The 26,602-nt window shown below is 36.7% G+C and overlaps 3 protein-coding genes across 3 annotated transcripts; 2 read left to right on the top strand and 1 right to left on the bottom strand.

The window, feature by feature from the left end:
* Window positions 1-15,136: 15,136 nt before the first annotated feature.
* On the top strand, window positions 15,137-18,435 carry LOC143636190 (membrane steroid-binding protein 2-like). Its single transcript, XM_077103846.1, has 2 exons — window positions 15,137-15,441; window positions 18,053-18,435. The coding sequence occupies exons 1-2, from the start codon at window positions 15,149-15,151 to the stop codon at window positions 18,288-18,290; spliced, it is 531 nt and encodes a 176-aa protein (XP_076959961.1). The 5' UTR covers window positions 15,137-15,148; the 3' UTR covers window positions 18,291-18,435.
* Window positions 18,436-20,068: 1,633 nt separating this feature from the next.
* On the top strand, window positions 20,069-22,299 carry LOC143636189 (ABSCISIC ACID-INSENSITIVE 5-like protein 2). Its single transcript, XM_077103845.1, has 3 exons — window positions 20,069-21,246; window positions 21,319-21,390; window positions 22,029-22,299. Exons 1-3 carry the CDS (start codon window positions 20,509-20,511, stop codon window positions 22,107-22,109), a joined length of 891 nt encoding a protein of 296 aa, XP_076959960.1. The 5' UTR covers window positions 20,069-20,508; the 3' UTR covers window positions 22,110-22,299.
* Window positions 22,300-22,483: 184 nt separating this feature from the next.
* Window positions 22,484-26,602, bottom strand: LOC143636188 (putative protein S-acyltransferase 4). The gene is made up of 6 exons (XM_077103843.1): window positions 26,306-26,602; window positions 24,876-25,070; window positions 24,255-24,563; window positions 23,440-23,661; window positions 22,946-23,358; window positions 22,484-22,658 (listed from the first exon to the last, which is right to left on the bottom strand). Exons 1-5 carry the CDS (start codon window positions 26,363-26,365, stop codon window positions 22,948-22,950), a joined length of 1,197 nt encoding a protein of 398 aa, XP_076959958.1. The 5' UTR covers window positions 26,366-26,602; the 3' UTR covers window positions 22,484-22,658; window positions 22,946-22,947.

Raw genomic sequence — 26,602 nt, 5'->3', positions numbered from 1 at the left:
AACCACCGGGTTTTGTAAACCCGACCTTTCCCGATTACGTGTGCAAATTAAATAAGGCTTTATATGGGCTAAAACAAGCACCTCGTGCATGGTTTCACCGCTTAAGCACATTTTTACTTAACAATGGATTCTCATGTAGTCGGGCGGACACATTTCTCTTTGTCTTTAAAAGGGACTCTAGCATCATGTACCTCCTTGTCTACGTTGACGACTTGATATTAACTGGTAATCAAGAGCATCTAGTTACTGCATTCATTTCGCGCTTAAATAAGGAGTTTGCCATCAAAGACTTAGGAAAACTCAATTATTTCCTTGGGCTAGAAATTACATATACCACCACGGGGCTATTTTTGAATCAATCTAAATATACAAAAGACATTCTTGAACGGGCCAAGATGATGGAAGCTAAACCGGCCCACACGCCCTTAGCTCCCAATGTATCTTTCACAACTACCAGGGAGCTCTTTTCCGATCCAACCCATTATCGATCCATTGTTGGTGCCCTTCAGTATTTAACCATCACTCGTCCTGACATCTCTTACGCTGTAAATAAAGTTAGTCAATTCTTACATGCACCAACTCATACACATTATCAAGAGGTGAAACGGATACTTAGATATTTGAAAGGCACCTTAGCATACGGGCTAAGTTTCACAAAACCCACTAAATCATATTTGCTTGGATATTCTGATGCTGGCTGGGCTCGTTGTCTTGAGACTCGTCGTTCTACATATGGTTATTCTATCTTCTTGGGTGGCAACCTTGTTTCATGGAGCGCAAAGAAACAACCCACAATATCTCGCTCCAGTTGTGAATCTGAATATAGAGCCATGGCAAATACTGCAGCTGAAATAATTTGGATAACTCAAATAACTTCGAGAACTCCATGCACTGCCCCCAGATCGTCCAACTATCTTATGTGATAATCGCAGTGCTTTATTCCTTACTCAAAATCCCGTCTCACACAAAAGGGCTAAACACATTGATCTTGACTATCACTTTGTTCGTGAGCTAGTCACGTCAGGGAAACTTCACACCATGTTTGTTCCAACCAAGCTCCAAGTCGCAGACATCTTCACTAAGAGTCTCCTCGTCCACAGTTTGAGTTCTTTCGGAACACGCTTCATCTCGGACCGCCACCCTGTCGCTTGCGGGGGGGATATCAATACATAACATTTACTAGTTCTAGACCCTTCTTGTATTCAATTCATTTATTATTTCTTTGTATTACTTGTTCCTTAAATAGATACATCCACCCAACTGGTGGATCATTGAGTGTTTTACTCTCTCAATAATAATGATAATATAGAGATGGAAGAACGACGACAAAAGATGGTACATGCTGGAGGAAATACGTAATTTTAAATGAAAATATAATGTTTGTAAGAATTTAGATGATCCTGCATTATCATATAGTTTCTATAATGGCAATGCCTTTTAGTGAGTGAATATAATGTTTGTAAGGTCATCCCTAGTGGGCGTAACTTGTGACATCTGTCAAATTTGAGACTCGAGTTGTAACCGTTTTGTAAACTTTTATTACGTAAACCCGACTCAACATTTTTTAGAACCTTATTTAATTATTATAAAATATTATTATAGACCTCGATCTTCAATAAATCGATATTGGTCATGTTATAGTCTCGTTAAGAAAAACTTAGGGGTTCAAACTGAGTTTTGTAAAGTTGTTATAAGCTTTGAAAACATTTAAACTCGTTTTAAACATTGATTGAAACTTGAGGGGGCTGTTTCGAAAATAGGTGACGCATATATAAGCAACCAACCCTAAACCTAACCCATAAACATCACCAGCCGCCCCCCCTTCTTCTTCCCCTAGCCTTCGGGCGTCGTTTTCCGGCGACCAGAATCGGTTCCGGCGACCCCAACCTCTCCGGAAACTCCCCCTTCCCCTCCTCGTCTTTCTGGCGAGCCCGTTTTCCGGCGAGAAGCCACCTCCGGCCATCACCTCTGACGCACCACCCACCTCCCCTCTGGTCCGAAACCCCATCCGCCGACCCCCCTTCACTTTCCCCCGCCGATTCGTCTTTCCGGCGACTGAAAAACCGGTCCCCGACACCACAGCTCTCCTTCCCTCTCCCTCTCTCGCTCTCTCTCTCTATCTCTCTCCGTCTCTATCTCTCTACGATTCTCTCTCTCTCTCTCTGATCTCTCTCTCTCTCTCTCCGGCCACTGTCATAAATCTCCGGCGGTCTTGGCTCTGGTTTTTCCCGGTGTAGAGCCACGACCTCATAAACATCTAAAAGGTAAATTAATATTGGGTTTTAGTGTCATTTGTTTTTCGTATATCGATTATCGGATTTAAATAGTTAATAATCGGTTATATTGTTGGTTATATACTTTGAAACGGGTTGGATTGGGTATGGAGTTGTTGTGAATTGGGGAAAAGATGAACAACCGGGTTCGAGTCTCATCCTAGACCGGTTTTGGTGTTATATTTATACTTAACAAATTTCAGTTACTATTAGTGCTAATATTATTACATAAAGATTATTATTAGTATTATTACATATAACTTACTATTATATTTATTTATTATTATTATTATTATTATTATTATAAATATTAAAGTTGTTATTAATATTATTAAAGATCATATTATTATTATCTATTAAAATCATATTTTATCATTAATTACTAGCAATAATATTAATATAGTTATTTTGTGAACTCGTTTAGAAATCGAACCAACATCGAGTATGGTATCATTATTTAATATCAATATTATTATTATTATTTATTATTATTATTATCATTTTTATTTTTATCAAAACACTTTAATTAATACTTGGATTTTTATTCTTTAACTATTATTATTAGTATCATACTGTATTAGTATTATTAATAATAGTTATTGTTATTATTATTATCATCGTAATCTTATACATCTATATATATATAACATATTTATTTAGAATTATTATTATCATTAATAATATTATTAAAAACTTTATTATCTATTCATGTTCATAAAGCCGATTTCTAAACGAGTTTCTAATCGTTAACAAATTAATCGGTAACCCGATTAACAACCGAACCTTCTCGTTTATTGTTTCAAATGTAATTTCAACTAAAGTTCAAGTTCATTAATATATTTTATTTATTCGTTTTCAATTAGCTTTCAAGTCGGATTCGTTCGTTTCGTTTACAAGCTTTCTATATGTCGATCACTTATTAGTTTCTCAATTCGTCAATCGAGGTGAGTATTTTCATACTCCGTTTTCCATCTTTCGTTTTGGGGTGACATTTCATACTTATCAAACTAAATGATTTATTTACTTGAATCTTAAACCCACAAACGTGATTGTATACTTTACTTAAATACTTGCTCGATTTGGTGTTCTGTGCTTACATGCTTATGTGTTTATCGCTTTTGGATGGTGGAACTATAAATCCTAGACCATTTGGCAACCCCTCATGGCAAGGTGTCGTTAACGTAATGCAATTAACGATAACTATAAAATACTAGACTACTTGGCAACCCCTTGTAGCTAGGTGGTGCTAATGTGTTTAGAAATGGTCAATAAAATCCTAGAGTATTTGGCATCCCCTTATAGCTAGGTGTCGGTAACTTGTTTAGCGATAACTATTTTATCCAAGTTGTTGCTTTTATTTATTGTTTTGTATACAAGTTTTGTGATTTTTTTATTATTATATACTTATATGCTCAAACTTATAAATTGCTCACCAACATTTGTGTTGACAAACTTTAATTTATGAAATGTTACAGGTTTGACTTTTGTTGACTCGAGGACTCGACGAAAACGTTACCAAGACCATTAGGGTATTAGTAAAACAAACAATATGATTGCTACTTGTTTTCAAATTTGTTTATATGAACGAGATGTGTTGTTTATTGATTTATGAAATAAAATAAGTTAATTAAATATTGTCACTTTAAATATTGTCTTGTGTATTTGGGTAATCGGTTGCTCCCCGGCATGTTCCTCCTTTGGTCGGGGTGTGATATAACGTTGGGGCGATTTTTGGGCGATAAGGATGAGCACCCCCCCCCCCCTGGCGAAATGTGGGCAGATAAGGGGGAACCTTTTGTTGCCGTTTGATGGATTGAAAATAATAATATAATAATAATAAGACCGTTGGAACGGTCAAATGTAAAAAAAAGTAATAATATTTTAAACAATATATATATACATATACCCTTCTTCTCCAAACCTATATTCATTTCATACATATACATAACCAAATTCTTCAAAAATACAACAAAAATGAATCCTAAAAACAACCCGAACCAACCGAAACACCCATTCCCTCCTTTCGGTCAACTCCACGGTTCGTAAACCCAACCGAACGTAAACATGCAATGGAACCCGAAAACCCAAACCAACCGAACCAAAATTTTCCGTTTGGTTTTGCCGACCCGAACCTAAACATGTATGCCAACTACCACATGCCCCAAAATCTCATGTCGGCATTCGGGTCTACCCAATCTGAGCCGGTGACGGTGCCAGAGACCCAGACGGCACGAGCCTCCGGTTCAAGCCAAAAGCTGGGTCGTAAACACAAAAAAACAACAACCGGGTGAGCCGATGACGCAACGTGATCCATACAAGCAATGGACCGAGGAGGAGGAAGTAGCTCTCGCAAAGGCTTGGATCATCGTTTCGGAGGATCCTGACGTCGGTAAGTTTTTAAATATTAACTATTTATATAACTTTATTAATTGTTTATTATAAATGTATACTAGTTGTGACAAATAATTTTAATTTGCAGCTAACTTTCAAGCCTCCGGGTTATTTTGGATGAAAGTTTTTGAAGCTTGGCCCACTCTAACTGGTAAACCCGAAGACTACCGAGGCAAAAGAGCGGTTAAAGCCCACTGGAAGCTCCTTAATTCGGATTGCCAAAAGTTTGTCGGGATATACAGCTGCTTGCACGGGTTCGGTTGGCGTAGCTGGCAAAACGAAGCCGACATCCAATCCCAAGCGTTAAGCGACTTTCGATCTCAAGGGTATCCCGAAGGGTAGCTCGGGAAACCGTTCAAGCAACTAAAATGTTGGGAAAAACTAAGGCTATGCGTGAAATGGAACAGGGCACCCACCGTTCCGGTCGCTCGACGAGCCGACTCATCATCCCGGCGTTCAAAAAAGTTATGTCCCCGACAAATCCGAGCACACCAAACACGCCCTCCGATGCTCATAACTTTTAACCTCGTTGACGAAAACGACGCGGTTAATTTAGATGACGAAGACGACCAAGTACCTGAGTTGGCTCGACCCGCGCCGAGCAAGAAAAAATAATACAAATAAAGGGGAGGGTTCGTCGTCGTCACGATTCAACCCCGCAGCCAGTGAAGAAGTCGAACATTTAAACGAGGTGTCGGTCGTTTCGAAACACATGCCGTGAATATGGGAAACGACATGAAATCAACCAACGAATATCACGGAATGCTAGCCAAGACGCTTCAATTAAAACAAATGAAAGAATACTACGAATCACTCAAGCGAACGAGTTACACGAAGAGGCCATATTATTGCAACAACGACAAGTTCAAAAAATGCACGAATATTATGGACATTAGTTTTTTTATGTATTCTTTTTAATGTTTCCTTTTTAATTTTAATGTATTTTTATTTAATTATTTAATTTAATGGGTTTTTATTTGTTTACTTTAACTATTAAAAGAAAATAACAAAAAATGGTGACGTGACACTGAAGAGGGTTACAACACCATTAGACCCGAAAGACAAATTTCTACCATTTATTAACTAGGTGTCACGTGTCACAATTAGCCTAATTTATAACCACTCCACTACACATAAGCCTAACAATTCATACAAGTCATATGACCATACTAACCACTAACCAAATAACATGCGGCATATTAACATGTAGACCTTAAAGAAGTAACTTAGGTGTTGTTTGTTTTTCAGAGGTAAAATGTCAGAAGTCTGCGAAACCACATCTGCCAACATCTGTAGCAGAAGAGGTGGACCAAACCTCTGCAGTCTGCAACAAGAAGACTGTTTGTTTTTTAACATCTGCAGACTGCTAAAATAAGCTGAAATTTATATAAACTGAAATATAAATAAAAAAGGTCTTCAACATCCAAATTTAAATAATAGTCAACAACACTGAAATAATATTCATAATACCACAAACATTTTTTAAATCATTTATTCTGTACTTTGCATTAACTGCTCAGCAATTTCATCTCTTAACTCAGTCATATATTCCTGATCTGATGCAGTGCCAAGTGCTTCAACCTCGTCTTTATCAGCATCAATTTGCCCACGACTATTTCCAATCGACACATTGGGTTGATCGTATTGTGTAAACAACTCATCGTCAAACCCTGTTTCCTAATAAAATTATGTAGCGCGAAACATGCAACGGTAACGTTCCTTTGTGTTTCCAATGGAAATGGTGTCATCCTCTTCAATATAGGGAATCTTGCTTTCAAGACACCAAAAGCACGCTCAATGACGTTTCGAAGTTTTGCATGTGCATGATTAAATTTTTATTTATTGGTTAACGCACGTCTCCGACGAAAATCTTCAAGCCAATACCTCACATTACGATATGGAGCCATAAATCCTTGTATGTGTGCATACACGGCGTCACAAAGATAGTATTTCTCTGTAAATATTTTCAATTAATTACAATATTAAACTAACATAGAAATAATTAACAAACAATAAAAATACCTGATGGTGGAAATGGGAATGGCGCGTGTGGATCTGATAATGCCTCTGATAATATTCTAGAATCATGTGCTACCCCTTCCCATCCGGCCACAAGAAAAGTAAAAATCATGTTAAAATCACAAGTTGCTAATACGTTTTGATAACAATCACCCTTTCCCCTTCCTCTATATAAATCTTGTTGCTTAATAGGAACAACAGCATGTATCAAGGTCCCATCTAGTGCACCAACCGCTCCTTTAACAATCTTTTGTAGCCTCTAGTTATGTCCTGGAATGTTTGGATTTGGATTGAAAGAAGTTGGTACTATCATATCTTTGGCGAAAAGCATCATTTTATACAAGTACATAACAACTACCAGAAGTATTTTATCATCATTATTCATGATGAACCTGTTAATAAAACATAAACAGCCATGTCACATAGCCATAACAAAGCAACCATTATCATAAAGCATAAACAACCATGTCACATAGCTATAAAATAACATACAATGTGTTCAACATAACCAAAAAGCATAGAATGTTTACAACATAACTAAAAACAAATATGTTTTCAATAAAACAAAAAAAAACATACACCAAAAGCAAATAATGTTTTCAACAAAACCCATGTTCTTCACTACTTCCTAAGTCCTAAATTTTTAGCCGTCATCTCGATCCACCCTTTTAACACGTCGGGAACATTTGGCAATGTCATCCACGCCTCTCTCATGTCCGAGGACATTCCAAAAATATGAAAAGCAACCAAATATAGAGGGTCTCTCTTCTCTAACCCAACCAAATTTAACTTCTCGGAACATTCAATAACTGTTGGGCTTTTTTTTGGGGGTTTTTCTCTAGTCAAATGTCGCAAAGCATTTTGCATGTCAAGTGCTAAATCCTCAAGAGTGACAGATGATTAGGGATGTTCAAAAAGCTCACGGCTCGAAGCTCGCTCGAAAAGAGCTCGGAGAAATCTCGCTCGATTGTAAACGAGCCGAGCCTGAGCTAGCCCCGGCTCGACTCGAGTTCGCTTGATAGGCTCGAACTATTTTATTTTAATATATATATATATACATACATGCATATAATTATCGAGCCCAATTATTTTAACACATGGTTCCTTTAATCCTGCCCAATTTTCTTTCTCACTCCATAGTTCATATTCATAATTCCATATACTGAGTAATTGAGATATGAGACTTCATAGTTCACACACTCAATATTCAGTATACGTTCCATTTTCCACCCAAACCCTATCCGCTCATATTCACCTCCGCCTCCGGCCGCCGCTCATATTCACCTCCGCCATCGGCTGACGCTCATAGATAATACTTCTCTGATGTTTGTCTCAAATGTGTAAGACCTGCAGAAAGATGCATGGTGGTGAGTGCAAGTGGGGTAGAAGTTCTGATGTTTGTCTCAAATGTGGAAAGGCTCATGGTGGAGAATGCAGAATGGGGTCGAATGCCTGTTATAAGTGCGGAAAGGTAGGGCATTATGCTAATGAGTGCGGTGCGAAGCCAGCATGTTACAAATGTGGCAAGACAGGCCATATGGCAAGAGAGTGCACTGAAGGTGAGGCTGGAGGTAGTGGGAAGAAAGATTCTGATCAAGCAAGGCCGAGGACTAGAGCCTATATGCTGACCCAGGAACAAGCTAGACAAATTCCTGATGTTGTGACAGGTACGTTCTTAGTAAACGGCATTTCTGCTTCCGTATTATTTGATTCTGGTACGAATAGAAGTTTTGTAGCTACGACATTTAGTAAACTAGCTAAAATGAAAGGCTGCCGAGTGTCGGAAACTTTTGTAGTAGAAACCGCCAGTGACACTTCGGTTAAAATAACAAAAATGGTTAAGGATTGTAAGATAAATTTAGAGGGACATGATTTCCCTGTTACCTTGTATGTTATGACCTTAGGAGGGTTCGATGTAGTCTTGGGAATGGATTGGTTGTCTGAGTTTGAAGCTCAGATAGTATGTAAGAGTAGAATAATAAATCTAACGTCTTTAGATGGTAGTGCGGTGACGGTTTACGGTGATAAAGAAAGTTCAGGGTTTAACGTCATTTCGATTATAAAAGCCGAAGGGTTATTACGACGAGGATGTGGTGCCTACCTGGCGTATGTTGTCAACGCTACGGCCGAGACGAAAGAAATGAAAGATGTTCCCATTGTGTGCGACTACCCAGAAGTATTCCCTGAGGATCTTCCGGGGTTACCACCGGAGCGAGAGATAGAATTCCAGATAGATTTAATACCAGGAGCCCAGCCCGTCGCGAAAGCACCTTACCGTCTAGCTCCGTCCGAAATGAAAGAATTAATGTCCCAACTGCAAGAACTCCTCGACAAAGGTTTCATAAGACCAAGTGTTTCCCCGTGGGGCGCACCAGTGTTGTTCGTGGAAAAGAAGGATGGAAGTATGAGAATGTGCATAGACTATCGTGAGTTGAATAAGCTTACGGTGAAGAATAGATATCCTTTGCCAAGGATTGATGATCTGTTTGACCAACTGCAAGGTTCAAGTTGGTTCTCACGGATAGATCTCAGATCAGGCTATCATCAACTTAAGGTGAAAGAGGCAGACATTCCTAAAACAACGTTCCGAATGCGGTATGGACACTACGAGTTCCTCGTAATGTCATTCGGTCTAACGAATGCTCCCGCAGCATTTATGGACATGATGAATAGGGTTTGTCGGCCGATGTTGGATAAGTCGGTTATCGTCTTCATTGATGATATATTGATTTATTCAAAGAGCGAGACTGATCATGCTGAGCATCTGAGAGAGGTATTGGAAGTTCTGAAGAAAGAGAAGTTGTATGCTAAGTTTTCGAAGTGCGCGTTCTGGTTAAGAGAAGTGCAATTTTTAGGTCACGTGATTAATCCGGAAAGGATTAGCGTGGACCCAGCTAAGATTGAAGCGATAACGAATTGGAAGACTCCACACCGACTGATATACGAAGCTTCCTAGGGTTAGCTGGCTACTATAGGAGATTCATCGAAGGTTTCTCCAAGATAGCCGCACCGCTGACCGGTATGACCCGAAAGTCGATAGTATTCAGTTGGGGAAAGTTTCAAGAAGAAGCCTTTGAGGAATTAAAGAAGAGACTCACGCAAGCTCCAATCCTTGCTCTACCCGATGGTGACGAGGATTTAGTTGTTTGTGCTGATGCCTCGCATCAAGGGCTAGGTTGCGTGTTGATGCAACGAGGGAAGGTGATAGCTTACGCGTCTAGACAGTTGAAAGTCCACGAGAGTACTTATCCGACGCATGACTTAGAGTTAGCAGCTGTAGTGCATGCTCTTAAGATATGGAGGCATTATCTGTACCAAGTAAGTGTACTATCTATACAGATCATAAGAGTTTAAAGTACTTCTTCGAGCAGAAAGAATTGAACATGAGGCAGAGAAGATGGTTGGAGTTGATTAAGGATTATGATTGCGACATTAAGTACTATCCCGATAAAGCTAATGTAGTCGCTGACGCGTTAAGTCGTAAGAATGAGGAAGTCCTTGCAACAGTAAAGTCATACAAGTTGATCATGAACCCAAGTCTGTTTGAAGAAATCATCAAGGTGCAGTCAGAGGTGTTAGTAGATGAAGGGTTAGTAAAGAAAGAAAGGATTTATGGTCAGCAAGATGAGATGATGGAAAACACTCATGGAGTTAAGACTAGGTTTGACCATATGTGGATCCCACGCCATGGTGATCTTAGAAGTCAAATCTTAGATGAAGCTCATAAGTCAAGGTACTCAATCCATCCTGGAGCTACAAAGATGTATCAAGATTTGAAAAGAGACTACTGGTGGCCTGGGATGAAGAATGATATAGTGGATTATGTCGGTAAGTGCTTGACCTGCTTACAAGTCAAAGCCGAACATCAAAAGCCTTATGGGAAGATGCAACCGCTAGAGATACCTGAGTGGAAATGGGAACACATCACCATGGATTTCATAACTAAGCTATCTCGTACAGCTAAGCATCATGATACTATCTAGGTGATTGTGGACCGTTTGACCAAGAGTGCTCACTTTCTGCCCATACGAGAGGCCATCTCGTCAGAAACGTTAGCAAGCTTGTTCATTAAAGAAGTTGTAACCAAGCATGGAGTACCGTTATCGATCGTGTCTGATAGAGATACACGGTTTACTTCGAGGTTCTGGAAGAAATTCCATGAAGCTATGGGGACGAGGTTGAACATCAGTACGGCGTATCATCCTCAAACCGATGGACAGTCTGAAAGGACGATCCAAACCCTTGAGGATATGCTGCGTGCTTGTGTTTTAGATTTTGGTGGAAGTTGGGATGATCATCTGCACCTGACAGAGTTCTCTTATAACAACAGTTACCATTCAAGTATTGGTATGCCACCGTTCGAGATGCTTTACGGTAGACGATGTAGAACCCTGGTGTGTTGGGGTGAGATTGGTCAGAAGGAAATGGGAAGCCTAGAAGTGGTTCAAGAAACATTGTCAAAGTTCGATCAGATCAAAGCAAGAATGAAAGCCGCTCAAGACAGACAGAAGCCGTATGCGGATAAGCGGCGGCGACCAATTGATTTTAACGTTGGCGACAATGTGATGCTTAAGGTCTCGCCTTGGAAAGGAATTATCCGTTTTAGAAAGAGGGGGAAGTTGAGTCCGAGGTACATTGGACCGTTTAAAATTTTAGATCGTGTGGGGGAAGTAGCTTATAAGCTGGATTTACCCGATGAGTTAGAAGGAATTCATTCAACCTTCCATGTTTCTCATCTGAGGAAGTGTCTAGCTGATGACACGTCTCACGTACCATTGATGGACATTGAGATTGATGAACAATTGAACTACACTGAGCAACCGATAGATATTGTTGATCGCAAAGAGAAGCAACTTCGTCACAAGGTTATACCATTGGTAAAAGTGATATGGAAACATCGCAAGGGATCGGATGCTACTTGGGAAGCTGAGGATGAGATGCGCAAGTTCTACCCTAATTTGTTTATGTAATAGTTAGGTTTCGGGGACGAAACCTCTTTAAGGAGGGAAGACTTGTAACATCCTAAATTTTATAATATTGAATAAAGAAAGTTACGTTTAGTGATTTCGCGTTATTAATTAATATCGAGTTAAGAACGGATCATGGACTTAGATTAATTAAGGTGGACTAAGTGGTAATGGGCTTTAGGTCCATGGGCTTCAAGGGGTATAAATACCCTCTTAAACCAACCTAAAACCCTAAACCCTCATTTATATCCATCCAAATCTCTACACACTCAAAAACACACACCACCATATTTCGGCCGAGAGAAAGATAGGTGAGGTCCGAGCAAGCACACGCGATTCAAGATAGATACGAGATCTAGAGTTCCTAAACAAGCTAACCAAGATCGAACGAGCACAAAAGGTATGTTCTTGACCTTTAAAGTTTACGTTTTATTGAACGTTTAGCCTTGAAGCTTGAAACGGTGATAGATCGGGTCTAAACGAAACGTAAAGTAGCGAACTTAATTCTAGGACGAACCTAGTAAACCCATAAACATGTACGGTTCGTTTGAGATAAACCGTAGATCTTGTATTGAACGTTCTTGAAATTAAAGGTCCAAACTTTACGTGTTTTCGGGTCAAATCTTATCCAAAAACGACCATAGGAATGATCGCGGGTTAGTCAAATACCATACCCATGGATTTCTCAGTAAAACGATGATGATTTTGGGGGATTAAGATTGAACAGAGGCGCAGCTGGGCAACTTCTCCTGCAAGCTTAACTTCGCTTGCAAGCTAAGTTCGCCCAGCCATAACTTCGCCTGCAAGCTTAACTTCGCTTGCAAGCAAGTTCGCCTAACTGATAACTTCGCTTGTTGACAAGTTCGCCTATGATTAACTTCGCTGGACCCCAAGTTCGCTGATGTCTAACTTCGCCTGCAATTAACTTCGCCTGGTGATAAGTTCGTTTAATGTTAAGTTCGCTTAACACTAAGTTCGCTTACAGTAAGTTCGCTTACTATTAAGTTCGCTTGATGTTAAGTTCGCTTAACACTACGTTCGCTTACAGTAAGTTCGCTTAATGTTAAGTTCGCTTATTGTTAAGTTCGCTTAATGATATAGTTAATTGATACGTGTAAATATTATACAGTTAGCCGTGCATAACTCAAGAAGGGAATAACGATTAACGGAGAGCGTAACAGGATTCAGGTGAGTTTCTAGCCCCACTTCCTTGTTATGTTTTCGGGGCTGTGTGCATACTTGATGTGATAGTTAATACACTTATCTTAAGTGATAAGTGTATGCCTTGTATGATTTATGTATGATGATCGCTTGACGGTGCGTGAACGATCTTCGGATATTGCATGAACCGTCAGGTGGTAGTTAAGATATGATTGATAAGTATGATGAGAGATATGATGTATGTATGAATATATGATGTATGCATAATGTATGTATGTTATGATGATGGTACGTGAACGCTCTTCAGAGATTGCACGTATTGTCAAGGAAAGTATGTATGAACAGGTATGGTACAGTTACACGAAACAAAGGGACCAGACCCTAATAATATATGTGATGTTAGGGACCAGACCCTTATAATATCTGTGATGTTTGGGACCAGACCCTTATAATATCTGTGATGTTAGGGACCAGACCCTTATAATATATGTGATGTTAGGGACCAGACCCTTATAATATCTGTGAGGTTATAGGGCGAAAGGCTCTTTAATACGTATGATTATGTATGTAAAGAAAGTATGAAGGTAAGAATGAAAGTATATGCACTTATGTGTGTGTGAAAGAAAGTTAAGAGGTTAAGTATGAAATGTAAGAAGGTATTGTATGATTATGTGATTAACTAGAACTCACTCAGCGTAGCTGACTTTTAGTATGCACGCAGGTGAGTAGAATGAGGCAGGTGGCTTGAGGAGGACACATGGCAGAGTTGGACGAAGCTGGCATCTGAAGATTTCGCTATGATGTTTTATTTTGAAAGACTATGTTTTGTTTTTAAATGACTATGAATGCCCGGTAAGACAAGAATTATGGTTATGGAATGTAATGGTTTGAATGTTTTTAATGTTCCGCGAATGTTTTAATTAACTCTGATATTTAGAACTGCGTTGATGAGTAAATCCAACACGAAAGTAGGTCTACCGGTAACGGGGCCTTACACTTAGCCCATGAGTCTCTGTGCAAACTCAACCCTTTTTTACCCACGGTGTTTATCTCTTCAATGCATGTTTCTAATAAACATTTTATTTGCTCATTTGACCATTGTTTTTTCTCTCCCATTTTTATGATCAACTAACAAGAAACAACAATTCTATTAAAACAACAATTCATCCAACCTAAACTTTCTACAAACTTTATTCAACAACAACTAATAACAATATTCAACAAACCTAATAACAATCTAACAAAACTAACAAAAACCTTTAACAATTAACAAAAACTACAAACTTTATTCAACAACAAGTAATAACAATATTCAACAAACCTAAACTTTCTACAAACTAATAACAATTAACAAAACTAACAAAAACCTTTAACAATTAACAAAAACTACAAACTTTATTCAACAACAACTAATAACAATATTCAACAAACCTAAACTTTCTACAAACTAATAACAATTAACAAAACACTACAAACTTTATTCAACAACAAAGTATTAACAATATTCAACAAACCTAAACTTTCTACAAACTAATCAAAATCTAACAAAATTAACAAAAACCTCTAACAATTAACAAAACACTACAAACTTTATTCAACAACAAAGCATTAACAATATTCAATCTAACAAAATCCAACAAAATTAACAAAAAACTAACAAAATCTAACAATCTAAAACTTTAACAATCTAACAAAATCCAACAAAACTAACAACAAACTAACAAAATCTAACAATCTAAACTTTAATAATCTAACACACTTATGAAATTAAAACAAATGGTAATTAGATTATAGCAATGGTGATGGTGGTGGAGGAGTATCAAAACCTGGACAAAGAGAAAAGAGGTGGAGTGGCGGCGGTGTTAGGGTTGCAGCGACGTGGGAGTGGCGGCGGCTGGGAGCGACAGTGGAGAGGAGGAGAGGTAGGGTTTGGGAGTGAGATGTAGAAGAAGAAGTGGAGAGGTAGGGTTTGGGAGTCTGATGTTTTTTTGGGAGTCTGAAGAGGTGAGAAGAAATGGGGTAGAAGATGTGAGAAGTAACAATGCCATCACTTCTAGGAGAAGAGGGCGCGCAGACGTTTTTTAATGAAACGTCTTCGGAAAAACAAACACACTGCAGAATCCAACGTCTACACACCCTCTTCTCAGTACAGACAAAAGAGGTGGAGACGGGCTTCTAAACAAAAACAAACTAACACCTTAGTAGTGTAACGTCATCCACTAGGCAGTTGGTAGCCAAGATTTAGTTGGGACACCAACTTGTAGTTGAACCAGCTAAAAGGGGTTTTACTTTACTTATTTGGTTCATATCCTCTACTAGATTCATTCATTCATTTCGATGACGTTGTACACAACAATAACCGATGCCATCACTGACTACACGGGACTATCTCCGACGGCCTTCTTCACCATCTCGGCCATGATGGTCGTCGTCTACAAGCTCGTCTCCACCATGTTCGTGGCGGCCGACGACTACGTGGCCGTCAAGCGTGACCAGCAGTTCATACTTCGCGAACCGGTTCAAATTGGAGACATTACGGAAGAGGAGTTGAGACCGTACAACGGGTCGGATCCAAATAAACCCCTTTTGATGGCTATTAAAGGAAAAATCTATGATGTTTCTCGCTCCAGGTCACAATAATTCTTCATATTTTAGATTTATTAATTTATTTGCCATGTTTTGATTAATTAGGGCTTTTTAAGAAAATATATATATCATTTTGTACTTAGGAGTGAAGACTGCCAATTGATATTATTTATTATTAGTTTGTTGGTATGATGATATATGAGTTGAAATATGAACAGAGAATGGTGTTTTTTAATGTATGGAAGATATCCTAAATAGCACAATGTTGAATGCTTCTTTTCAACAATATCGCAATTATTGATATTGATGAGATGCAGAACGTGGAGTGGCAAAATGGGCGGGTTGAGTGGGACGGGCAACGGGTCAATTACAACAGTTAATGAGTTAAATGCAATTTAGAAAAGTTTCATGGGTACAGTAACAACGTAATAAAGTGATTTTAGGAGGTTGTATGCTATTAAAAAAGACACATTTTGTCAGTTTTGACATGTTAATTTAGCTCATCATACGCACACCATCACGTCTGTCACATCATACAAAGGCCATATGAGGTTTTACAGGCCATATAGTTTCTAACACAACACAACTGTCACATAGCCTGGTCCTTTTTAAATAATTTTAGCAGTATATTGAAGATAGATAAACGTAACAAATAAACGGTTTGAAATTACCTCCTCTAGTTGCTCCAAATAGGGGTGGATCTACATACAACAGTGCGGGTTCACGGGAACCCACTGAGTTTCGGATTTTATATATAATATGAGCGTGAACCCATACACTAATTGGTCCTTGTCAAATATTTTCAGCGTTTTTGTTTTTTTGTTTTGTTCTTTTTTTCTTAAAAAGTGGTTAACTAATTAGGGCTTATACCCTATGCTCATGACATTGCAAGTCTCAACTTACAGCAGCCTGTAGCCATATCGTTCATCTACATCAACCCCCGACACAACCACATCGTTCAGTTCCCTCAACCCCCAGCACACCCACCATTATCTGGCCACGGCGGCGCCCTCTGCCGCATCCCCTTGACCCTTCATTCCTTAATGGTGTTAACTGTACTCATAGGCAGACATTTCCTTTCACTATCTTTAGCTAGTCATAAAATTGGGGTGTTCAAAAAACCCGGATATTTTGGATATTAATTTTGAAAATTTTCGGATAATTTGGATTATGATATCCGAAAGTTAAAATATAGTTTTTTTATTATTTAATAAATTTAAATATATATGATTTTAAAAACCCTAAAGTCCAAAACCCCTTTTACCTATTATCACGCGTTCAATTTTTTACTCGATTGTCGCCTTCATCGGAGGTCACTTCACATCTCGTCACTACCTCTCGGTGACCCTACTCGTATTATGAATCTCCCACCTGTTGCCCACGGTTTGCCATCGGACCACCAGTTAATAAGAAATGATTTTAATTTCAAATGTATTCTTCTTTAGGTTTCATCCAGGTGATTGTTTAAATGAATATTTAGAAATTGCTACATGTTAATATTATTTTGTTTTTGATTTGATACTTTGAAGGTTTCCATAACTGTTGTGGTTCTTGGATTTGCTGTTGTGATAATGCAACTATAAATCCAAGAACCACAACAGTTATGTAAACTTTCGAAGTATCAAATCAAAAACAAAGTAATTTTAACACGCAGTGATTTTTTAAATATTCACTTAAATTATCACCTAGATGAAATATAAAAAGAAAACGTTTATAATTAAAATAATTTATTGTTAACTAGTGGTCTGATGGTGATAGGTGGATGACTTGTGGGAGATTTCAGATTAAGGGTAGGTTCAGCGAGATGTGAAGTGACCTCCGACAACAGCAAGAATCGAGTGAAAAATTGAACGCGTGATAACAAAAGAGGGGGGGGGGGGGGGGTTTGGACTTTAGGGTTTACAAAATCGTATACATATTTGAATTTAGTAAATAATTAAAAATAACTACATTTTAACTTTCGGATATCCGAAATTTCGAGTACATTGGATTCGGATTTTTTTGAACACCCCTAAGTCGGTGCTAGTTCTCACTGAGCTTTCACACGTCACTAGTTCAAACAAATAGCATTTGTTCAAGTTTATTTTGCAAAGTGTCATGGAGGCACACTAATGAGTCCCAGACCCAAGATTAGTCATGATCCTGAGCCAAAAAGGGCTGCCTCTTCTATACTGTTATTTGATGTTTTGACTTTGATTCGAATATTTTGGTTAATTTGTTGAAATTAGAATGAATGAATGGGCATGTTGAAATTTGCTAATTGAATTAGACAATTAGTGACGTTCATTGTTTTGCTCACCAACTTGAGCTATTTGTTGTGGCTTTTGCAACCAAACATCATTAAAATTTTAAATTTTTTAAAGAAGTATCAAATTCAATAAATGTTGTTGGTGCATCTTGCAAACAAATAGATTTATTTGACCATCGTATTTGTATTATGTATTTTTTTTTTAATTTCTAATGACGATGTTTGTTTTTTGTTAATTGTATTGTATTATTATGTGATAAACCTTAACCAACCCGAACCTTTTAACCGACCCTAATAGTGAACCCACTTGAAAAAATTCCTAGTCCAAAGAGTTCAAACACGACTTTCATTTTAGGGGAGTATGATATATGGATATTAGTTAAAGAATACTATGATGTTGTTTTCAGGATGTTCTACGGTCCTGGCGGACCATATGCATTATTTGCTGGTCGGGATGCAAGCCGAGCCTTGGCTTTGATGTCATTTGAGCCTTCTGACCTAACCGGGAACATTGAAGGTCTTAGTGCATCCGAGCTTGAAGTGTTGGAAGACTGGGAGGCTAAGTTTGAGGAGAAGTATGTGAAGGTTGGGCAGTTAGTTTCAGAAAGAACATCAACGGTTGAGGATGAGACTAAAGTGGAATAGGATCTAAGTGATGGTGGTTACATAATTGTTGTATGTTTAAACTTGTAAGGATGTATTGTATGTCTATTTAGACAACAAGTGTTGTATGGACATATGTTAATGATAAAACTTAAAAAGGTTTTTGGTTGATCCGGATTCGTTTGAATTGCTAGTTTGACTATTATTTAGTCAATTTACATTCCAATTTTAATGGTCTATTAAGTTTAATGAAATGTGGTGGAGGCAATTAAACACATTTTTTTACGGCAACAAGTTCACTCAACTTATGTAATTAAACCTCTTAACACGCAGTACACTAAGTTGTTATATCCCTAACAACATTATGTACCCTTCTAAGTTGTTAACTATATTTAAGTATGAATGATTATCTAAGGAAATGGTGTATGAATGGGGTTCACTTAAAATTTCAAAACATTAAACAAACTGACTAGTAATGTTACAACAATTTAATATTATAACTGTGATGTTAAAGAAACAGGTAATAGAAAACAAGTGCACCCTATCAACATAATTGACTAGTAATGTTACAACAATTTAATATTATAACTGTGATGTTAAAGAAACAAGTAATAGAAAACAAGTGCACCCTATCAACATAACAATTGAGGGATATAATTGGTTTTTAAATATAATAAAATGAAGGAGTCGCCAAAAACATATTTTTTATTTTTGAATAATGCAGTCATACGGGTTTGCTTAATAAATCTGGAAAGTAAATATGACAATGGTGTAGAAGTCTGACCTTTGTGCCATCGAGATATATGGAATCATACAAATATGATGACAGTTGTGTTTAACATGATGCATACAAATCTTAATAATTTATGGAATGTATAAAAGCTGTGGGGGGTATTTATGGGTTCAACATAAATAAGAAAGATTAATAGTAAAAGTAAATTAATAAACGGTAAATTTCTAAATGTAGTTAGCAATAATTTAAAATGTGTCATGGGAGGAGTTTAATTTACAAAATCATCGTGCTTTGTTTTTGTATTCAGAAAAGCAAGAATGACCTGTGTGCAATGAATCACTTACATATAGTGTCACTTATTATAAAATGTAACTATGAAAATATTGTGATAGGACAAAACTTTACAAAAGTGCATAAATAAAAAGTAATGTTATTGATGATATCTTTCAAACGAAGACAAAGAACCTTATTTTATCAATTTAAAATTTTACGAATACAATTATTAAACTTTAACCTTTTTTTTAACCTAAATTCATCCAAATAAACAATATTTTATCCTTGGTACTTGGTCATATGAATTTTAAGGTCTAAACTTCAAAACCTTCTCAAGAGTTTTTAATTTTTTATTATTTCCTTTTACACGATGTTTTTAGCGAGTCAAACCTGAGTAAGACTGACATATTGACATATGTTACGATAAGACTTGTTTAGCAAATATTTACGATATACAATCTTATATTTTTTAAAAAATAATAAAAATTAGGACGTTAGAATACATCATTCAAACCGTCAAATTCTAGCGTTAAACGAGTCATTTTCATGTTTTATACTTGTTTTAATTGTATCATCTCTAACCTGTTAAACACGTCAAGACACAAACTGTCAGTCATAATCTGAAACATCAAAATCAGTATTGAGTATGTAAGTTAAAAAGAAACAAACAGTATTTAATCATTGCTTAATTCTAGTCCCTAAAAACTCTCTCCAATGACATTATTATTCCTGGACGAAACAAAAGTTTATATTCTTTTATAAATCAAAAGTCTCATTATTATTATATCGACAATAATTTTAAAGGTCCGTCCGTCCGTCCTTCCATGGCGATACTAATTTTATATAATTGACTCAAATATCTGAACACACAGAGCGTACGGTATGTCCAAATTCTTCATCTTTAACCTTCAATCACCCAAATTCAACATATTCAGTATTACAGATGCTTGATTTCACTTCGAACCCCTAATTTATTCCCTTGTTCATACACATTTACCATAGCTGCTACTGATGTTCATGCATGGCATAAATTAGACCTAAATCAGGCCTCCAAGGTGTAATTCTTCACTCTTTAGGGTTTGATTTGATGTAAAGTTTAAATCTTTTTGTGGGTATTTGAAATCTTGAATTTTAATTTGTGGGTTTAGTGGTAATTAGGGTTTGATAGAAGTAAAGTGTAAATCTTTTTGTGGGTATTTGGAATCTTGGATTTTTATTTGTGGGTTTTGTGGGATTAGTGGTAATTAGGGTTTGATGGGGACTCAAACGATGGGATCGAATGGTGGAGCGGGGAAATCGATGTTGGACGGGTTATCGAGGCAAGGATCGTTGTATAATTTGACATTGGATGAGGTTCAACAGCAGTTAGGGGATTTAGGGAAGCCTTTTAATAGTATGAATCTTGATGAGCTTTTGAAGAGCGTGTGTACTGCTGAAGCTAATCATGGGATGAGCAGTAACGCGCCGGGACTCGCGCAGCTTGATTCGGGTGTCACGAAGAAGACGGTTGATGAAGTGTGGCAGGATATTCAGCAGGGGCAAAAAAAGAAAAAGAATGTTAGTGATGATGATAATGGGAATGGTAATGATGATAATATTAGTAAGGGTGATGGGGAGCGACAACCGACACTTGGTGAGATGACACTTGAAGATTTCTTGGTGAAAGCAGGGATTGTTGCGGAATCTTCTCCCGGGAAGAGAATCCAAGAACGGGATCTTGAGAATAAAGAAACGCAGTGGATGGGCAATTACCAAGCTCCTGTGATTCCGCAGCAGAATGTGGTAATGGCGGGTCGTTATCAAGTTCAACAGCCTTTGATGGATGTCGGTTATATGTCGCCTACCTCGTTAATGAGTGGTTTATCGGACCGACATCTGTCGGGAAGGAAAAGATATGCTTCTGGAGATGTGATGGAGAAGACGGTGGAAAGGAGGCAGAAGAGGATGATAAAGAATAGGGAGTCTGCTGCACGCTCACGAGCAAGGAAACAGGTAGTTATTTCAGTTGGTTAATGTTTTGTTTTTGCCTTTTGTGTTGTGAACATGTGATGTATGGCTGAACAGGCTTATACACATGAGCTGGAGAACAAAGTTTCGCGTTTGGAAGAGGAGAATGAAAGACTCAGGAGGGAGAAGGTATGTCTGTTTCTTGGAATCGTTCTCTGTATTGCGTGTTACCATCTATATAATTTGACACATTTAAGGCAACGTATATTATGCCATGCAACCACCTTTTTTTCTTGTTATTGATTTTGGTGACGGATCTACCTACAAGGCTACATATATAATGTCACTTTGAAAGCTCATTAAAGATGTTGATATGAAAATGAGAATTTATTTACACTGCCTTTTTATGTGGATGTTGAGCTTTAACGAAGCATTGAGAAGCTAATATTCTTGCTTATGAATATGAAGCAAGTGAACATGTGGGTTAAAAACTTAAAATATGTAGTTTGTTTGATGATTGGAGTTCAAGTTTATACACTTTTTGCTGGATGTTCATGTTAGTGCTAAGTGAAACGGGTCAAAATGCGTTGAAAGTACTTGTATGAAGTGCAGTTTTAACACTTAAACCTCAAAAGATTCAAAATATTATATTGTGATTGAAATAAAATAATCTTTGTAATCATATTTGAGAAACTGATTGCAAAAATAATGTAAAACTATTTGGAAAAATTTTTACACTACTCAACCCAATCCAAACCCGTTACATGACCATCGATTTAGTGACCTCTAATGTTTTAAGTATAACACTGGTACATCTGTATTTGCAGGAGGTGGAGAAGGTGATACCGTGGGTCCCACCAGCGAAACCAAAGCATCAGCTCCGAAGAACATCCTCAGCTCCTCTCTGATGGCTGATGAATTTGGAACAATGGTTAATGTTTATCGTTTGTGATCATGGTCTGAGTCATTGAAGTTGTTCTGCAGCAATGAAAGTGAAAGGCTAGTGTTTTGCTACTTTTCGGTTGTAGTTTGTTTTATATCTAGGTAATGTGACGGATTGTTTCAAGCAGTTTGTTGGTTGGTTAATATTGTCAAGAATGATCTTGGTTAATATTGTCAAGAATGATCTTATGTACATTTGATAGTGTATGAGTGTATCGTTCGCTGACTAAACTTAAAGTGTTCATTTAGTGACCTGTGAAAACAACTTAAGCAATCACTAGTGCTCAAAAAACACAATGCAGATAATAGCCACAGAAATTTCATATCATACACATACAATGGTCCAATTTTCAACATCATCAAATAGAACAAAAAATGAAACAAAAAAATCCGAACACTGTAAATAATCTGTACTGAATGTGTTTGGTCACAGAACATTAACAGGCTGAATGTATTTTATCTATAAAAAAGGTCTGCATTCGTCTTCCGCATTCACAAGACACCCGAAAATGCCACTGCAAACACAAAAATTTTAAACATCATATCTTCTAATTTAGAGCAGACATTATTTTATCATTTTTCAGTTTTTTTAAAAATATCATTAATACAATTAAATATGATTACACAAACTACATTACAATTGTAAGAATTAATTTTTTTAAGAAAAAATGGTTTAGGCGGTTGTAAGCATTAAAAATACACCTTATGCAATTTTCAACCCGAGCTGGCCCGTTTGAGATAAAAAAACAATTCATATGTAAATGAGTCAAAACTGCAAGCAAATAAAAATAACAATGATCACCTCTATACTTGATGAATAGTTTCGGTTTCACGAGCGATTACTTCCTCATCACGCTTATCGGGTTCAAAAATAAAGGGAGACGGCTGAATATCAAGGTCTACATTACCCTCGGTTTTTGAGTTTCCCTCCAATTCATCATAATGCAGATTTTGTAGAATTTCAGGAAGTGAAATCCCATTTGACTCTGACAATTTATTTCCCATTTCAATATCGATTTTTTCCTTCGAGGTGCGTACATCATCTGGATCTGTTGCCTCGGTTGCCATGTTTTCATCCTCACACGCAAATGCCCGAAAGTTATTCAATGAAGGAGGGATTTTTGATAGAAAGACTTCTTGAAGGTTCCTTCCCATTCCCTTATGATATGGATTCTCCTTCTTATCGTACCGATATCGGAAATTTTCATATGTTGTCTGTATTAATAGCAAAGTTTTTTTTAGTATGAACACACACACACACACACATATTTATATAGTTTTTAAATAAATGATCACCTGATTTGTGCAAATGAGATAAAAGTGGAAAACCGAAAGCCCGCCCACAAACCAAACAGTGATAAAGCAGTATACAATAAGAACATCTGATAATATGTCTTTTTGCAAAGCCTTCAAAACGCCCTCTTTGTTTTGAGCATTGTGGACCCACGAAAAGCCGAACACGTATAAGCACAAGACGGTTGATGTAAAGATAAACATGTAGAAGAACCGATAGTTACGCTGCAATAATAAGAATAGCATATATCAGAAATGATTAGTGACTCAGATACGATTAAATAATTATGTTATTTCTACAATGATGTGAGTTTTTGAATAAAATGATTCGGGTTGTTTAATGCATTTGTCAGGTAAATTTGTTTGCATAACTTTCTACCCGTTTGACCATTTGACCCATTAGAGATAAAAACATATAAGAGGTTGTAAGCATCAAAATTCAAAAACACACTTTGACCAACTTTTGACCGACCCTTTTGACCATATGACACATTAGAGATAATATATTCAAGAGGCTGTATGCATTAAAATTCAAAAACACACTTTGAGCAGCGTTCCTAGATAAAGACATTTAGGATGTTGTATGCATCAGAATTCTAAAACACACTTTGAAAAACTTCAACCCGTTTGACCATTTGGCCCGTTAACTATAAAACATTTAGGAGGCCGCAGGCCCGCAAGCATCAAAATTCAAAAACACACTTTGAGCAGCTTTTGACCGATTCAACCTGCTTTCATTTTAGCTAAACTTTTTGGTGTTGACCATTTGACCTGTAAAAGATAAACATAAAATTATTGTTACAATTCATTCAACTTACCAGTCCAATGCATTGACCGACCCACGGACAATGATGGTCAAACTTTTGAACACAGTTGTTGCAGATGGAACAATGTGAGGCTCGAGGTGCACGATAAAGCATACATGTGTCACAATATTTGACATTGACCGAATGACCGTTCACAATCACTTCTTTAGTTTTTGGTAATCTCAAATGCGGAGTTCGGTCATTGATCCACTCCATTGAAGGTGTGTTCATATCAAATGCTTCATCAGATTCAGGTGGCTTTGTGTTTCGTGGGATTATTCCCGGATCTCTACTTGATGTCAAGAAAAGAAATAATATATCCTGTATTATTTAGAAAAGTAATTCAATAAAATACATAAGACTTATAAAATCCATTCTAATATATTTCCTCTTAACCTTTTATGAATTTTGTATTAACTTTTATAAAAAATACAGTCATCATCTAAAACTTCTATAATTATCGTTTTCACATTGTTAAAAACAAGAAATGTAGAATGAAAGTATTTAAAACAGTGTAACAATGAGGGTTTGGTAAGAATTTTTAATTTTCTTGCAACTATTAAGCAACTGACTATTTTAGATAATCATATAATCATTTCACATATTAAGTTAAAAAAATAAGAAATTGCTTACCAAACAAGTGAGAAGTGCTGCCACAAACAGCACAATGTACCAGTAAAAACTATCTTTACCATCTTTCTCATTCACACTAATGGTGTGAAAAACTTTAATACAAAAGGTTAAAGCAGGTCCTCCAATCATAACTACGGTCAAAAATATAGAAGACACATCAGGACCGAAGATCAACCGTCCCCCGCAAAAGAATCTCTGAGATCATTATAATATAAAAAACTAGTTAACTTTCAAAATTCAAATAACAGAAAACGTGAAGCCATTAATTCGAACTATCAATTACAAGATCCAGTAATGGATCTTGAAACAAACCAAATGTCTTTCAAGATTGTAAAATGATATATTTTGTGCAAAATAAGATCTTAAAATCATACATGATCTTATCAAATTATCTTGAAAAGTTTCTGGCTTTATTGATCAACTTGGCTTCAGTTTAGGTAAACATGATATAGGAACACTTCAATCAATCAATCATACCCAGTAAAATCCCACCGACAGCAGAGCTATAGGTAGGGTCTGGGGAGGGTGGGATGTAGGCACACCGTACCTCTATCCAAAGGAATAAAGAGGTGGCTTCCAGAGAGACCCTCGGCTCTAAGAACATGTGTATGAAGCAAAAAAAGGAAATCAAAGTTTAACAGTTATATAAAAAACTACTACTAATTATAATAATATTAATAAAAAGGTCACAGTTTAACCGCAATATAAAAGCTAATAATAATAATAATAAAATATGTAAGGGAAATACCATTATGGTATATGACCTAAATATAGGAACACTTGATTTGCCCAATATTTATTCAAAAAAAAAAATTCAAATCATACATGATTTCATCAAAATTAACTTGAAAAGTATCTGGCTTTATTTCAAATTTGAAGTTGAAAAAGGTACAAGCTTTCTTGTATAGATTCTGGCGGTTTAGCTAAAAAGGATTTAAGAACACTTGATATATACAATATTTTTTGCATGCCACTTTATTGTAATCGTTTTATAGTAAATTATAGATGAATTACCCGTATCCAAACGTTATGAAATTATCTTGAAAAGTAAAGGCTTTATTTCAAATTTGAAGTTAAAACTTTATTTAAAAAAAAGGTACAAGCTTTTCTAGTACAGATTTTGAAAATTCAGTTAAGAAGGTAAACATGATTTAGCAACACAAGATTTATACAACATTTGTTGAAATCACACATACATGATGTTATCAGATTATCTTGAAAAGTAAAGCCAAGTAGATTTCTATACAGCTGATTTACCAATTACCCTTTTGCAGTTACATCATTTCCATTCAATTAAAATCAAAATAATTGATGTTAGATAACTTAACTAAATAATAATACTCATAATAATAATAAATCATTTGAAAAGACAGAAACATCATCATTTAGTGTTCCGGATGATTACAGAATCAAAAGAATTGGCAACTTACATTGCTTCCTTTCCAGGTTTGATACAGTCTTTTTTGCTTTTGATTCCCTTCTTCTGCCATTATTATAGTTTCACAGAGAAATGAAGGTTTTACAGAGTGTAAAAAGTTGTGATTTTTGAAATTAAGTGAAAACCCATGTGGGAAAGATGAAATAAATCATGGGTTTTGTATGTAAGTAACCGTGAAGGTGAACTGAATGTTGAAAATAATAAGATCAACGGAGAAACCCAGAAAAGAAACAGGGTGATGATGTTGAATGAAATGGAATGTTGGAATAATAATAATAATAATAATAAT

The sequence above is a fragment of the Bidens hawaiensis genome, unplaced genomic scaffold, assembly GCF_021521415.1.
Source record: "Bidens hawaiensis isolate Kalapana, Puna unplaced genomic scaffold, B.hawaiensis_p1.1 tig00007801_1, whole genome shotgun sequence".
NCBI lineage: Eukaryota > Viridiplantae > Streptophyta > Magnoliopsida > Asterales > Asteraceae > Bidens > Bidens hawaiensis.
The sequence above is the reverse complement of the archived record's forward strand: the minus strand, read 5'-3'. Positions and strand labels throughout refer to the sequence as shown.